General features: G+C 49.0%; 1 protein-coding gene across 1 annotated transcript in view; it reads right to left on the bottom strand.

The window, feature by feature from the left end:
- Positions 1-13,823, bottom strand: part of ptpn21 (protein tyrosine phosphatase non-receptor type 21) — a 124,239-nt gene that overhangs the window by 45,853 nt on the left and 64,563 nt on the right. Inside the window, exon 10 of the mRNA XM_072494936.1 lies at positions 11,421-11,503. Within this exon, the coding sequence (XP_072351037.1) occupies positions 11,421-11,503 (83 nt within the window). The remainder of the gene's footprint in view (positions 1-11,420; positions 11,504-13,823) is intronic.

Genomic DNA, 13,823 nt, shown 5'->3' with positions numbered 1-13,823 from the left:
GGAAATTACCACTGTTCGAATTCCTTTTCTAATTCCCAACCGGATGACAGCACGTGCATCGATTCAACAAGTGAGCCCTACAAGCATTTACGTGATCAACAAGCACTCAAGCAAGTTATCAGAGATCAACTAATGGCAAGGGCGGCAGGGTATTGCAGCGGTTAGCACTGCTGCCTCACGGCACCGAGGCGATCCCGGCCCAGGTCACTGTCCGTGTGGAGTTTGCACATTCTCCCCGTGTCTGCATAATATGCCGCCGGGGAGGACCAGAAAACTCTGCCCAATATTCCAGAAAAGGGAACTGAACACTTGTGCTCCAGAAATTGCTGTTTTCCTACTCAAGCTGTCCCAGTACAGTTACAATACTGGCATCTACTGGCAATGTGGAAAATTATCCAGGTATGTGCTGTATGCAAAATGGGGGTCAAATCCAATTACCACCATCAGTCTACTCTCAACCATGCAATCAAGTGCACATGTTTAGCAATAACCTATTCAGTGATTCTCAGTTAAAGCTCCACAAGGGCTTCTGATCTTATTACAGCCTTGGTTCAAACATGAACAAAAGAGTGAACCCCAGAGGCGAGGTTAGATTGACTGTCCTTGACACCAACGCAGCCTTTGACAGAGTGTGGCATCAAGCTGCTCTAGCAAAACCGGAGTAAAGCTCCCCGCTGGCTGGAGTCATACCTGACACAAAGGAAGGTGGTTGCGAATGTTGGAGGTCTGTCATCTGAGCTCCAGGACATCACTGCAGGAGTTCCTCAGGATAGTGCCCTAGGCCCAACCATCTTCAGCTGATTCATCAATGACCTTCCCTCCGTTTGAAGGTCAAATGTGGGAATGTATGCTGATGATTGCGTAATGTTTAGCACCATTTGTTACCCCTGAGATACTGAAGCAATCCACGTCTACCTGCAGCAAGACCTAGACAAAATTCCCGTTCCAGCCTCCCCGAACAGGTGCCGGAATGTGGCGACAAGGAGCTTTTCACAGTAACTTCATTTGAAGCCTACTTGTGACAATAAGCAATTTTCATTTTATTTCATTTCATTAGCTGACAAGTAGCAAATATCAAATATTATGAGAGATAGGATTTATGATTATTTAGAAAAATATAGTTTGATTGATGATAGTCAACATGGCTTTGTGAGGGGCAGGTCATGCCTCACAAGCCTCATTGAATTCTTTGAGGATGTGGCAAGACACATTGATGAAGGTGGATATGGTGTTTATGGATTTCAGTAAGGCATTTGATAAGGTTACCCATGATAGGCTCATTCAGAAAGTTAGGGGGCATGGGATACAGGGAAATTTGGCTGTCTGGATACAGAATTGGTTGGCTGAAAGAAGACAGCAAGTGGTAGTGGATAGAAAGTATTCCGCTGGAGGTCGGTGACCAGTGGTGTCCTGCGGGGATCTGTTCTGGGACCTCTGCTCTTTGTGGTTTTTATAAATGACTTGGATGAGGAAGTGGATGGGTGAGTTAGCAAGTTTGCCGATGACCCGAAGGTTGGGGGAGTTGTATATAGTGCCGAGGGCTGTTGATGGTTACAACAGGACCTTGACAGGATGCAGAGCTCGGCTGAGAAGTGGCAGATGGAGTTCAACCTGGATAAATGTGAAATGATTCATTTTGGAAGGTCGAATTTGAATGCTGAATACAGGGTTAAAGGCAGGATTGTTGGAAGTGTGGAGAAACAGAGGGATCTTGGGGTTCACGTACATAGATCCCTCAAAGTTGCCACCCAGGTTGATAGGGTTGTTATGAAGGCGTATGGTGTTTTGGCTTTCATTAACAGGGGGATTGAGTTTAAGAGCCACGAGGTTTTGCTGCAGCTTTATAAAACCCTGGTTAGACCACACATGGAATCTTGTGTCCAGTTTTGGTCACCTCATTATAGGAAGGATGTGGATGCTTTGGAGAGGGTACAGAGGAGATTTACCATGATGCTGTCTGGACTGGAGGGCATGTCTTATGAAGAAGGATTGAGGGAGCTAGGGCTTTTCTCACTGGAGCGAAGAAGGAAGAGAGGTGACATGGATAGAATGGATAGCCAGAGACTTTTCCCCAGGGCGGAAATGGCTGTCATGAGGGGACATAATTTTAAGGTGATTGGAAGAAGGTTTAGGGGAGTTGTCAGAAATCAGTTCTTTACACAGAGTGGTGGATGCATGGAATGCACTGCCAGCAGAGGTGGTGGAGTTAAGAGTCATTAGGGACATTTAAGCGACTCTTGGACAGGCACATGGACAGCAGTAAATTGAAGGGGTGTAGGTTAGGTTGATCTTAGATTAGGATAAATGGTCAACACAACACCGTGGGCCGAAGGGCCTGTACTGTTCTATGTTCTATCATTCGTGCCACTCAAGGAAATGGCCATCTTCAATAGCAGAGAATCTAACTAATGCCCCTTGATATTACAACCACGGAACCCCCCCATATTCACATCCTGGGAGCAACCATTGACCAGAAACTGAACTGGAATAACCATAGAACTACTGTGGCTACAAGAGCAGGTCAGGGGCTAGGAATCTTGTGGCAAGTAACTCACCTCCTGATTCCCCAAAGCTCATCCACCAACGACAAGACATGAATCAAGGTGGCACTTGAGGGGCCAGCAGTTGGGGAGGTGGGCCTTCCGAACTTGTATTATGACTGGACAGTGAACGCGGCGAAGGTATGGGGCTGGAGTAGGGAAGCGGAGGCTTTATGGGTGAGGATGGAGGCGGTTCTTGTAGGGGGTCGGAGTTGTGGGCACTGGCACCGCTTTAGTTTGCCCCAGGGAAGTATTCGGGAAGTCCTGTGGTGGTTGCTGCGTTGAAGATTTGGAGGCAATTTCGGCAGCACTTTAGGTTGGGAGCAGGGTCGAGGCGGATGCCGATCCGGGGGAAATCATGGATTTGCGCTGGGGAGGATGGATGCAAAATTTTGGGGATGGGAAGAAAAGGGTGAAGGAGATGAGGGTGATAGGGGCTGTTTAGCACAGGGCTAAATCGCTGGCTTTGAAAGCAGACCAAGGCAGGCCAGCAGCGTGGGTTCAATTCCCGTACCAGCCTCCCCGAACAGGTGCCGGAATGTGGCGACTCGGGGCTTTTCACAGTAACTTCATTTGAAGCCTACTTGTGACAATAAGCGATTTTCATTTCATTTCATGAAGGATTTGTTTTTGGAGGGGTGGTTTGCAAGCTTGAAGGAGTGGAGGGGAAAGTTTGGGTTGCTGCGTGAGGAGGGTTTTCGGTATATGCAGGAGCAGGACGTTCCGAGAAAGGTTTTTTCAACCTATCCCATAGCACCTGTTGGAGGCACTGCTGTCAGTAATGGGTTTGGAGGGTGGAGTCGCCTTGGCGGTTTATGGGAGGATTTAGGAGGAGGATAAGCTGACTATGGAGAGGGTTAAGGCGTTGGGGATGGCACTGGAGGAGGGACTATGGTGTTGAGGTGCTGCGGAGGGTGAATGCCTCAACCTTGTGCGCGAGGCTTGAGTTGAACTCAAGGATGAGCCGGCTGTTTGAAGTGGTAGAGGGTACATGCGAACGGTGTGGGAGGAGCCCGGCTAATCATGTGCACATGTTCTGGTCCTGCCTTGGGGGTCGTTTTCCAGCACTGTATCGGCGATCCTACATATGGTTTTGGAGCCGGGTCCCCTGTGGGCTATATTTGGAGTGTCAGACTTGCCGGAGTTGCAGATAGGAAAGGGGGCAGATGTTTTAGCCTTTGCCTCGTTGATCACTCGCAGGCGGGTTCTGTTGAGGTGGTGGTCAGCCTTTCCAACTTGTGCCTAGGCGTGGCTGGGGACCTAATGGAGTTCCATTGGTGCAGGGTTTATTGCATTCGGGAGTGTAACGTAAAGGGTGCAAAGCCTTGTTTTGCAAAATGTTAAAACGCTAAAAATGTGAATCAAAATACTTCACAAGGCATGAGTCTGGAATGTGATGGAATATCTGTAAGAGCGCAGCTCCAACAACATGCAAGTAGTTTAAATTCATCCAGGACAAAGCAGCCCGCTTGATTGACATCCCATCCACCACCTTAAACATTCACTCCTTCCAACACTGACATAGTGGCAGCAGTGTGTACCATTTACAAGATGCACAGCAGGAACTCACCAAGTTATTACGAGATTATTAGGCAGCATCTTCCAAATGCATGTTCACTACCATCTAGAAGGGCAAAGGCAGCAGATATTTCTGGCATTTGCTCTCCAAGCCACTCACCATACTTACTGGTAAATATATCACGGCTCCTTCACTGTTGTTGGGGTCAAGATCCTGGAACTCCCTCCCTAACAAAGCTGTGGATACACCTACACCACAGGGACTGCAGTGGTTCAAGAAAGCAGCTCACCACTACCTTCTCAAGGGAATTAGGGATGGACAATAAAATGCTGGCCTAGCCTGCGAAGCCCACATCGCTTGAATTAAAAAGGTTTTGCATCATCCACATATTTTGAAACTGTGCCTTGTACACCAAACATCATATCAAGGTCATTACACTCATCAACCACCGGTTACCTCTTTTTAAAAAAAACTCCTGCAAATTAGTTGAACACATTTTTTTAAAAGTACCCAATTCATTTTTTTTTCAATTAAGGGGCAATTTAGCATGGCCAATCCACCTACCCTGCACATCTTTGGGTTGCGGGAGCGAAACCCACGCAAACATGGGGAGAATGTGCAAACTCAACACGGACAGTGACCCAGAGCCAGGATCGAACCTGGGACCTCAGTGCCTGAGACAGCAGGGCTAACCACTGCGTCACCGTACTGCCCAGTTGAACACAATTTGCCCGTAACAAATCCACGCTGGTTTTTCTTAATGAACCCTCAATTCCTCATGTGACTATTAACTTTGCCATGAATTATTTCTGGAAGCTTCACCAGCACAGGGGTTAAACTGACTGGCCTGTAGTTGCTGGGCTTCGCACCCTTTTTTGAACAAGGGTGTAACATTTGCAATTCTCTAGCCCTCTTGAACTATCCCGGAGTCTAACGAAGACTGGAAAACGACAGCCAGTAGGCTTCGATCGACAAAATTGCCACTTTCACTTCCCTCAGTGTCCTTGGATGGAGCCCATCGAGTCCTGGTGCCTTATCAACTCGAGTCAATCCAATACAACTTCCTTATCAATTTTGAACACTTCAAGTGTCTGAATTACCTCTTCTTTCACCATGTCCTTCACAGCATCCCATTCCTTAGTTAAGCTAAATTCAAAATATTTATTTAATACCTCAGCCATGCCCTTGGCTCCAGGCGTAACTCTCCGTTTTGGTCCCTAATCAGCCCCATTCCTTTTACCACCTCTATTATTATATGCCTATAGAAAATTTAGGGATCCCACTTTATACTAGTTGCTAGCCACTTTGCATACGCTTTCTGTTCCTACGTCTTATAGGGGTTATGGGAGGGACTTCCGGTTGCGGCAATGCTGAGCTGAGTCGCACGTTCGGCAGCTCCCGCCAGAAACTGACTTTTGGGCTCTTTTTAGGGGCTCCAGCGGCATTTGTTTGACGGCTCCCAGTGTGGGAAGGTAACAGTACGATTTCCCCGGCACTGTATGGATTGGACCAGGAGTGGAGCGGTGAAAAAAGTGATTTTGGTGCAGCGAAAAGTGAGAGGGAGGAAAACCAAGATGGCAGCTGACGGAGACCAGGCAGCGTGGGCGCAGTGGTCGCAAGAGCAGCAGGAGTTTCTCCAGTGCTGCTTCATGGAATTGAAAGCAGAGCTGCTGGAGCCGATGAAGGCTTCGATCGACAAGCTGGTCGAGACCCAAAGGCCCAAGGGGCGGCGATCCGGGAGGTGCGGCGGAAGGCCTCGGAGAATGAGGACGAGATATTGGGCCTGGCGGTGAAGGTAGAGGTGCACGAGGCGCTGCATAAGAAACGGCAGGAGAAATTAGAGGACATGGAGAATCGGTCGAGGAGGAAGAACCTGCGGATTTTGGGTCTCCCGGAGGGAGTGGAGGGGTCGGATGCTGGAGCATATGTGGTTACGATGCTGAACACGTTGATGGGCATAGGTGCCTTCCCAAGGCCCCTGGAGCAGGATGGGGCCCACCGAGTCCGGGCGAGGAGGAACAAGTCTAACGAGCCGCCGCGGGCGGTATTGGTGCAGTTCCACCGTTTGGTGGACAGGGAGTGTGTCCTAAGATGGGCAGAAAAGGAGCGGAGTAGCAGGTGGGAGAATGCAGAGTTCCGTATATACCAGGACTGGAGCGCAGAGGTGGCCAAGAAGAGGGCGGCCAAGGAGGCGGCCGGGTACTTGGGATGCTGCAGCCGGGCCGACTGTGAGTCACGTTTAAAGACCGGCACCATTACTTTGGGACGCCGGAGGAGGCGTGGACCTTTATCCAGGCCAAATTGGACACGGACTGAGGGTCGGTTGTGAGGGGATGGGGATGTCGCGGCGGGTTACTGCGATTACTCTGCTTTGGGGGATGTTCTGTTCTGTTTCCTTAGGTGCTGGGTGGGGTAGGGTGAAATGGTTCGAAGTGGGGGTTGTGTGAGAGTGTGGGTGACGGTGGTTGGAAAGACGGGGCCCCATTGAGGGGGGGGGGGGGTGTAAAGCGCGGGCTTTTTCCCGTGCTGGGGAAGGGGGCGGGGCCGGGGGGGGAAATAGCGGTGTTGGAGAGGAGCGCCTGCTGATGGACAGGGGGGGGGGGGGGGGTCGATGGAGTGGTCGGGGTCAGCAGGAGTCAGCTGACTTACGAGTGCGCTATGGGGGGAGCAACGCAGCTAGGGGGGAAACCTAGCTGGGTGGGTGGGTGGGGTGGGGGGGGGGGAGAGAGAAGAGAACTGGGTTGCTGCTGCATTGGCCAAAGGGGAGCTGGAGAGCTCGGAGAGAGAGAGAGAGTTGGGGCGGGGGTCGTCTGCCACTGGAGGGAATGGAGAGGGCGGGAGGCGCGGGCATGTGGCTGGCCTAGAAAAGGGGATGGCTAATCAGCGGCGGGGGTGGGGGCAGCCCCTGATCCGGCTGATAACTTGGAATGTGAGAGGCCTGAACGAGTCGGTCAACAGGGTCCGTGTGTTCGCGCACCTGAAGGGACTGAAGGCAGATGTGGTTATGCTCCAGGAGACGCATTTGAGGGTGGCAGATCAGATTAGGCCGAGAAGGGGGTGGGTAGGGCAGGTTTTCCACTCGGGGTTGGACGCAAAGAATCAAGGGGTGGCGATTTGGGTGGTGAAGCGGGTGTCGTTTGAGGCGCTGAACGTCATGGCGGACAATGGAGGTAGGTATGTGATGGTGACTGGTAAGCTGCAGGGTGTGCGGGTGGTATTAGTGAATGTATATGCCCCGAATCGGGACGATGCCGGATATATGCGGCGCATGTTGGGCAATGGGGAGGGGGGGAGACCATGCCCCCATTGGGTGGAGCTGGAGCTAGGGGAGAGGGACCAGCGCCCGCTGTGGAGCTTGGATGTGGGCTTGCTGGCAGATGAGGTGGTGAGCAGGCGGATCCGGGGGTGCATTGAATGCTATCTGAAGGCTAACGATAATGGGGAGGTGCAGGTGGGGGTGCTCTGGGAGGCGTTGATGGCGGTGATTAAGGGAGAGCTAATCTCCACTAGGGCCCACAAGGAGAGGAGAGAGAGGGAGAGATTGGTGGGGGAGATTTTAAGGGTGGATAGGAGGTATGCAGAGGTCCCCGAGGAGGGACTACTCAAGGAGCGACAAAGCCTCCAGGCCGAGTTTGACCTGTTGACCACCAGGAAGGCAGAGGTGCAATGGAGGAAAGCGCAAGGGGCGGTGTATGAGAACGGGGAGAAGGCTAGCCGGATGTTGGCACACCCGCTTCGGAAGCGGGGGGCATCGAGGGAGATTGGGGGTGTTAGGGATAAAGGGGGGAACACGGAGGAGTGCGCGGTGGGAATAAATGGGGTATTTAGAGACTTTTATGAGGGGCTGTATAGGTCTGAGCCCCCGACGGAGGGGGGGGGGGGATGCGTCGATTTTTGGATCGGCTGAGGTTCCCGAGGGTGGAGGAGGAGCAAATGGCTGGGCTTGGGGCACCGGTAGGGGTGGAGGAGCTGACTAAGGGGCTGGGGAGTATGCAGGAAGGGAAGGCACTGGGGCCAGATGGGTTCCCGGTGGAATTTTACTGGAAGTACATGGACCTGCTGGGCCCTTTACTAGTGAGGACGTTCAATGAGGTTTTGGGGGGGGGGGGGGGGGGCTACCCCCGACGATGTCCAGGGCGCTGATCTTGAAGCAGGACAAGGACCCATTACAGTGTGGGTCGAATAGGCCAATCTCGCTCCTCAACGTGGACGCAAAGCTGTTAGCGAAGGTGTTGGCTACCAGAATTGAGGACTGTGTCCCGGGGGTGATTCACAAGGACCAGACGGGTTTTGTGAAGGGAAGGCAACCAATGTGCGGAGGCTCCTTAACATAATCATGATGACAGCAATGGAAGGGGAAGCGGAGATAGTGGCGGCGATGGACGCGGAGGAGGCCTTCGATAGGGTGGAGTGGGGGTACCTTTGGGAAGTGCTGAGGAGGTTTGGGTTCGGGGAGGGGTTCATTAGTTGGGTTAGGCTACTTTACGAAGCCCCAGTGGCGAGTGTGGCCACGAATCGGAGGTGGTCGGAATACTTTCGGCTGTACCGGGCGACGAGGCAGGGCTGTGCCCCCTATCCCCCCTGCTATATGCATTGGCAATTGAGCTTTTGGCTATGGCTTTGAGGGAGTCCAGGAACTGGAGCGGGCTGGTACGTGGGGAAGAGTGAGCTCTTTGTGGTACACCCAGGGATAGGGGATAGACGAGCTTTCATTGAAGATGGCAGAAAGGAGTTTTCGGTACCTGGGGATCCAGGTGGCCAGGAGCTGGGGGGCCCTACACAAGCTCAACTTGACGCGACTGGTGGAGCAGATGGAGGAGGAGTTTAAAAAGGTGGGATATGCAGCCTCTCTGGCGGGTAGGGTGCAGTCGGTGAAAATGACGGTGCTCCAGAGGTTCCTTTTTGTATTCCAGTGCCTCCCCATCCTGATCCCCAAGGCCTTTTTTAAACGGGTCAGCAGGAGCATCAGAGATTTGTGTGGGCGAAAAAGACCCCCCCCCCCCCCCCCGAGGGTGAGAAGGGTGTTTCTGGAACGGAGTAGGGACAGAGGAGGGTTAGCATTGCTTAATCTGTGTGGGTACTACTGGGCTGCCAATGTGGCGATGATACGCAAGTGGGTAATGGAGGGGGAGGGGTGGCATGGAAGAGGCTGGAGATGGCGTCCTGTGTGGGCACGAGTCTGAGAGCGCTGGTGACAGCACCGCTGCCACTCCTGCCGACAAGGTACACCACGAGTCCGTTGGTGGTGGCGACTTTGAACATTTGGGGGCAGTGGAGACGCCACGGGGTGAGGTAGAGGATTCGGTTTGGTCCCCGAATCGAGAAAACCATCGGTTCGTCCCGGGAAGAATGGATAGAGGGTTCCTGAGCTGGCACAGGGCAGGAATTTGAAGGATGGGGGACCGGTTTATCGATGTGACGTTTGCGAGCCTTGGGGCGCTGGAGGAAAAATTCATGGTTCCCCCTGGAAATGCCTCCAGGTACATGCAGATAAGGGCGTTTGTAAGACGGTAGGTGAGAGAGTTCCCGCTGCTTCCAGCACATAGGACCCAGGATAGGGTGCTCTCGGTGGTGTGAGTTAGAAAAGAAGGCACGGTCTCGGCGATCTACCAGGAGATGCAGGAGGAGGAGGAGACCTCGGTGGAGGAGCTAAAGGGTAAATGGGAGGAGCAGCTTGGGGAGGAGATAGACGAGGGTACATGGGCGGACGCCCTGGGTAGGGTTAATTCTTCCTCCTCTTGCGTCAGGCTTAGCCTGATACAATTTACGGTTCTTCACAGAGCGCATATGACAGGGGCGAGGCCGAGCAGGTTCTTTGGGGTGGAAGACAGGTGTGTGAGGTGCTCGGGGAGCCCGGCAAATCACGTCCATATGTTCTGGTCGTGCCCAGCACTGGATGGGTTCTGGAGGGGCGTTGCGAGGACGGTGTCTAAGGTGGTGAACACCCGGGTTAAGCCGAGCTGGGGGTTAGCACTATTTGGGGTATCGGACGAGCCGGGAGTGCAGGAGGCGAAAGAGGCCGGTATTCTGGCCTTTGAGTCCCTGGTAGCCCGGCGGAGGATTCTGCTACAGTGGAAGGATGCGAGGCCCCCAAGCATGGAAGCCTGGATCAGCAACATGGCAGGATTCATTAAATTGGAGAGGGTAAAATTTGCCTTGAGAGGGTCTGTGCAAGGGCTCTTCAGGCGGTGGCAACCGTTCCTAGACTTTCTAGCGGAGCGTTAGGAGGTGGTCAGCAGCAGCAGCAGCAACCCAGGGGCGGGGTGGGGTGGGGGGGTGTACTTTGTGTTTATCATTGCTTAATGGGGGGACTGTTTATTGGGGGAATTTGTGATGTAGTTGTAAGATGTTTATTTATGTGTTCTTTGTTTTTCTTTTTTCTGTAAGGTTTGTTGAAAATATGTAAAATTTTGAATAAAAATATTTTTTAAAATAAAAAATAGGGGTTATGGGGAGAAGGCAGTAGAATGGGGATGAGAAAAATATCAGCTATTATTCAATGGCGGAGGAGACCCGATGGGTCGAGTGACCCATTTCTGCTCCCATGTCTTATCGTCGTCTTCTTTTACATGCTTTTTCATTTCTCCCCTTTGAACCTCTGACATTCAGCCTGGTTCTTGCTTGTATTGTTCATCGACACATTTCCTTCTCGGTCATCCAGAGAGCTTTAAATTTATTTGCGCTACCTTAGGACTTACACTTTTTAGGACTATACCTTGTCTGCTCCCAAACTCTCCTCTAAAAGGCAGCCCATATAGTGTTGCCTATCAATCTTTGATTCCATTTGATCTGGGCTGAATCCATTCTAATTCCATTGAAGTTGGCTTCCTGTTAATTATTCTACTTTTTAAAAAATAAATACATTTAGAGTATCCAATTTTTTTTTTCAATTAAGGGCCAATTTAGCGTGACCAATCCACCTAACCTGCACATCTTTGGGTTGTGGGGGTGAAAACCACGCAGGCACGGGGAGAATGTGCAAACTCCACACAGAAGACAGTGACCAGGGGCCGGAATCAATCCTGGGTCCTCAGCACCCTAGACAGCGGTACTAACCACTACACCGCCCAAGTTAATTATTCTTACTCTGGATTTTTTCCTTCCCCATAACCTTCGTCCATAACCAACCCAAGTCATATGTTTCATTGTCCCCTAAACCTTCCCCCTCTTGATGTTTGACAAAAAGAAGCAAAAAATGTTTCAAGAACTATGGAATGATAGATGAGTTTCTAAACATAAGGGAAAGATAAATTAAACTTCAGACGGCTATTTTATGTCCATCATCTTCATCTGCCTCACTTAAAATACAATACCAGAAATTTTTGCCTGCATTATCGATTTAATAGAAGAGTTATACTTACAAGTTGCAGTTTTTATTCAGACTATAAAACTTGCGTCGTGCAACACACACTCTCCATACATATTTTGATGTTTCCATATCTTCCTGCAGAAATAAAATTAAAATCAATAACAGCTTCTATAATCTCCTACTTATAAGCATAAACATCACAGAAAATTATGGAAGTAAACAGCAAAAAGATAACTTTTCAGTTGTAACCATTGAGACCGAGAAAACTGGTACCTATTTTATTTTGAAAAATAGAGGCAAAGGAAGAAGCAGATTACTTGAACCACCTACAAATTGCTTATTAGAATAATGTGTGTACATTTTACTGGAATAGGGACTGGTGTTATGATCCCAATTGGTGTTATAACTGGATGGGAATATCCCAGAATGGAACCCTGGCTCAAAAAACTGCAACTTTTACTTTTGTTTCGAGAGCATGGAGGAAGAGAGTCACGAGATCGCTAATTTGTTTTAACAAGAAAAAACATATTTATTGCATATGAAAAAATTGCATTGTGATACAATATTCCTTTTCTCCAAACTGGCTTAACAAATACACAGATTTTAAGACTAACATGGATTACAATACATCTTAAGTTACAATGGTCTCAGCAACACAAAGTCCCTTTAACAACACAGATTAATTATGTCCAAACACACACTGCACTTTGACCCAAGTTAGTGTTTGTGAATTTCTCCTCCGAATCTCCCCAGAAAACTGCCACATGAGTTTCCAAACTCCTCCCAAAAATAATGTTGCAAAATCTTCTTTCACACTAGTGCTTTCCATCAGCAGTTTGCATTCAGAAATCCCGTCCAGGTTTTCAAAATGACACTTTTAAACAAAGTTTCTGCTCCACTCTTAACAATGGTCCAGGGTTTTCAACTCCCCCTTCAGGATTTTTGGCTTGACTGTTGTACAAACTGTTCACAATTGCTTTAACTATCAATTCCCACTCTGTGGAAATGGAAGTAAACGTCTGATTTACCTCCAAGTCTGCTTTCCCACTTTAGCTCTGGTTACTGCAGCTGTCTCTTTCACTCAACAGTTTGTCTGATTTTCACTTAAATATTCCTGAACAATACCTTGGTCTCTGAACTTCAGTCTTCTTAAATAATTATTTCTGTCCCAATTCACTGGTTATCTGAACTGTATCTGGTTCTTTGAGAAATCTGCCCCTTTGCAGATCCCTTCTCCTGTCCAGCCTTTCTTCTGGCAGAGTTGAGAGGTCTCCACTCCTGGTGTACTTTTCAACTGCAATATATCCAGCTAAAACTAAATACAAAAAATCTTTCTACCTTAAAAGTCATCCATTTGCTAAGCAACAGTCACATTATTCTGCCTTTTATTTACTCTTCATGTCATAACCCTCTCTAAGCACAATAGAAGCACAGTTGCAATTGAAACTAATCCCCACACGTACTAATACAGTTGTCCAACATGAATCTAACCATAGGTTTTACTCTTCCAGCACAGAAACATTAAACACACAAAATTATACCTGGTTACCAATAAAAATATAAATCCCTTAAAACTACCCAACACTGGCCAGTAGCATTACTATGCATTACCAGTCATCACACCATTGTAATGCCGCACCCTTTCTGCCATTTAATTACATCATGATCGATTCATACCTCAGTTCCATTTTCCACATCAGTTGATACTCTAACCCAACAAGACTTTTCTATCGGTCTTGAAAATTTCAGTTACTGCCCCATTCCTCCCCCATTTCTTTACCTCTGCCATTTTTTTGAACTATGTCCCACTCATACACTGTACGGTGGGTTTGACAAACTTTGATAAACAGTCATCCAGAATCTAAACGTCAGCTCCGTTCTCTCTCCACAGATGCAGAGGTTGTCCTGCATTTTCTGTGTCGTGCCATACTCCTGAAATGGTTCCTGCATAACTGAATTTTAGCTAATGCCAAGTAACTAGGGAAATTAAGATTGAATTGATATAGATAAAATACTCTGTTCCCTTCTTAAGTCAGTTTAGTAGAAAGGAAACAAACAGCCCTGAGATCACAACGGAGTTGCAAGTTACAAGAGTCATACAATAGTACAATTGGATGAGTCTTTTCTGAAATCAGTGCATTTCTGAATTCACTTTGTTCTTGTTCCACTGCATATAAACTTGTGCATATATTGGTTGAAAATAATAGTTTTGGGCAGCACAATGGCGCAGTGGTTAGCCTCACGTCACCATGGTCCCAGGTTCGATCCCGGCTCTAGGTTACAGTCCATGCAAAGTTTGCACATTCTCTCCGTGTTTGCGTGGGTTTCGCCCCCACAACCCAAAGATGTGCAGAGTAGGTGGATTAATCATGCTAAATTGCCCTTTATTGGAAAAATTAAATTGGGTATTCTAAATTTATAACAAAAAAAGAAAATAATAGTTTCAGAGCACTCA

Source organism: Scyliorhinus torazame, chromosome 2 (assembly GCF_047496885.1).
Source record: "Scyliorhinus torazame isolate Kashiwa2021f chromosome 2, sScyTor2.1, whole genome shotgun sequence".
NCBI lineage: Eukaryota > Metazoa > Chordata > Chondrichthyes > Carcharhiniformes > Scyliorhinidae > Scyliorhinus > Scyliorhinus torazame.
Note: the sequence above shows the minus strand (reverse complement) of the source record. Positions and strands in the feature narration are given on the sequence as shown.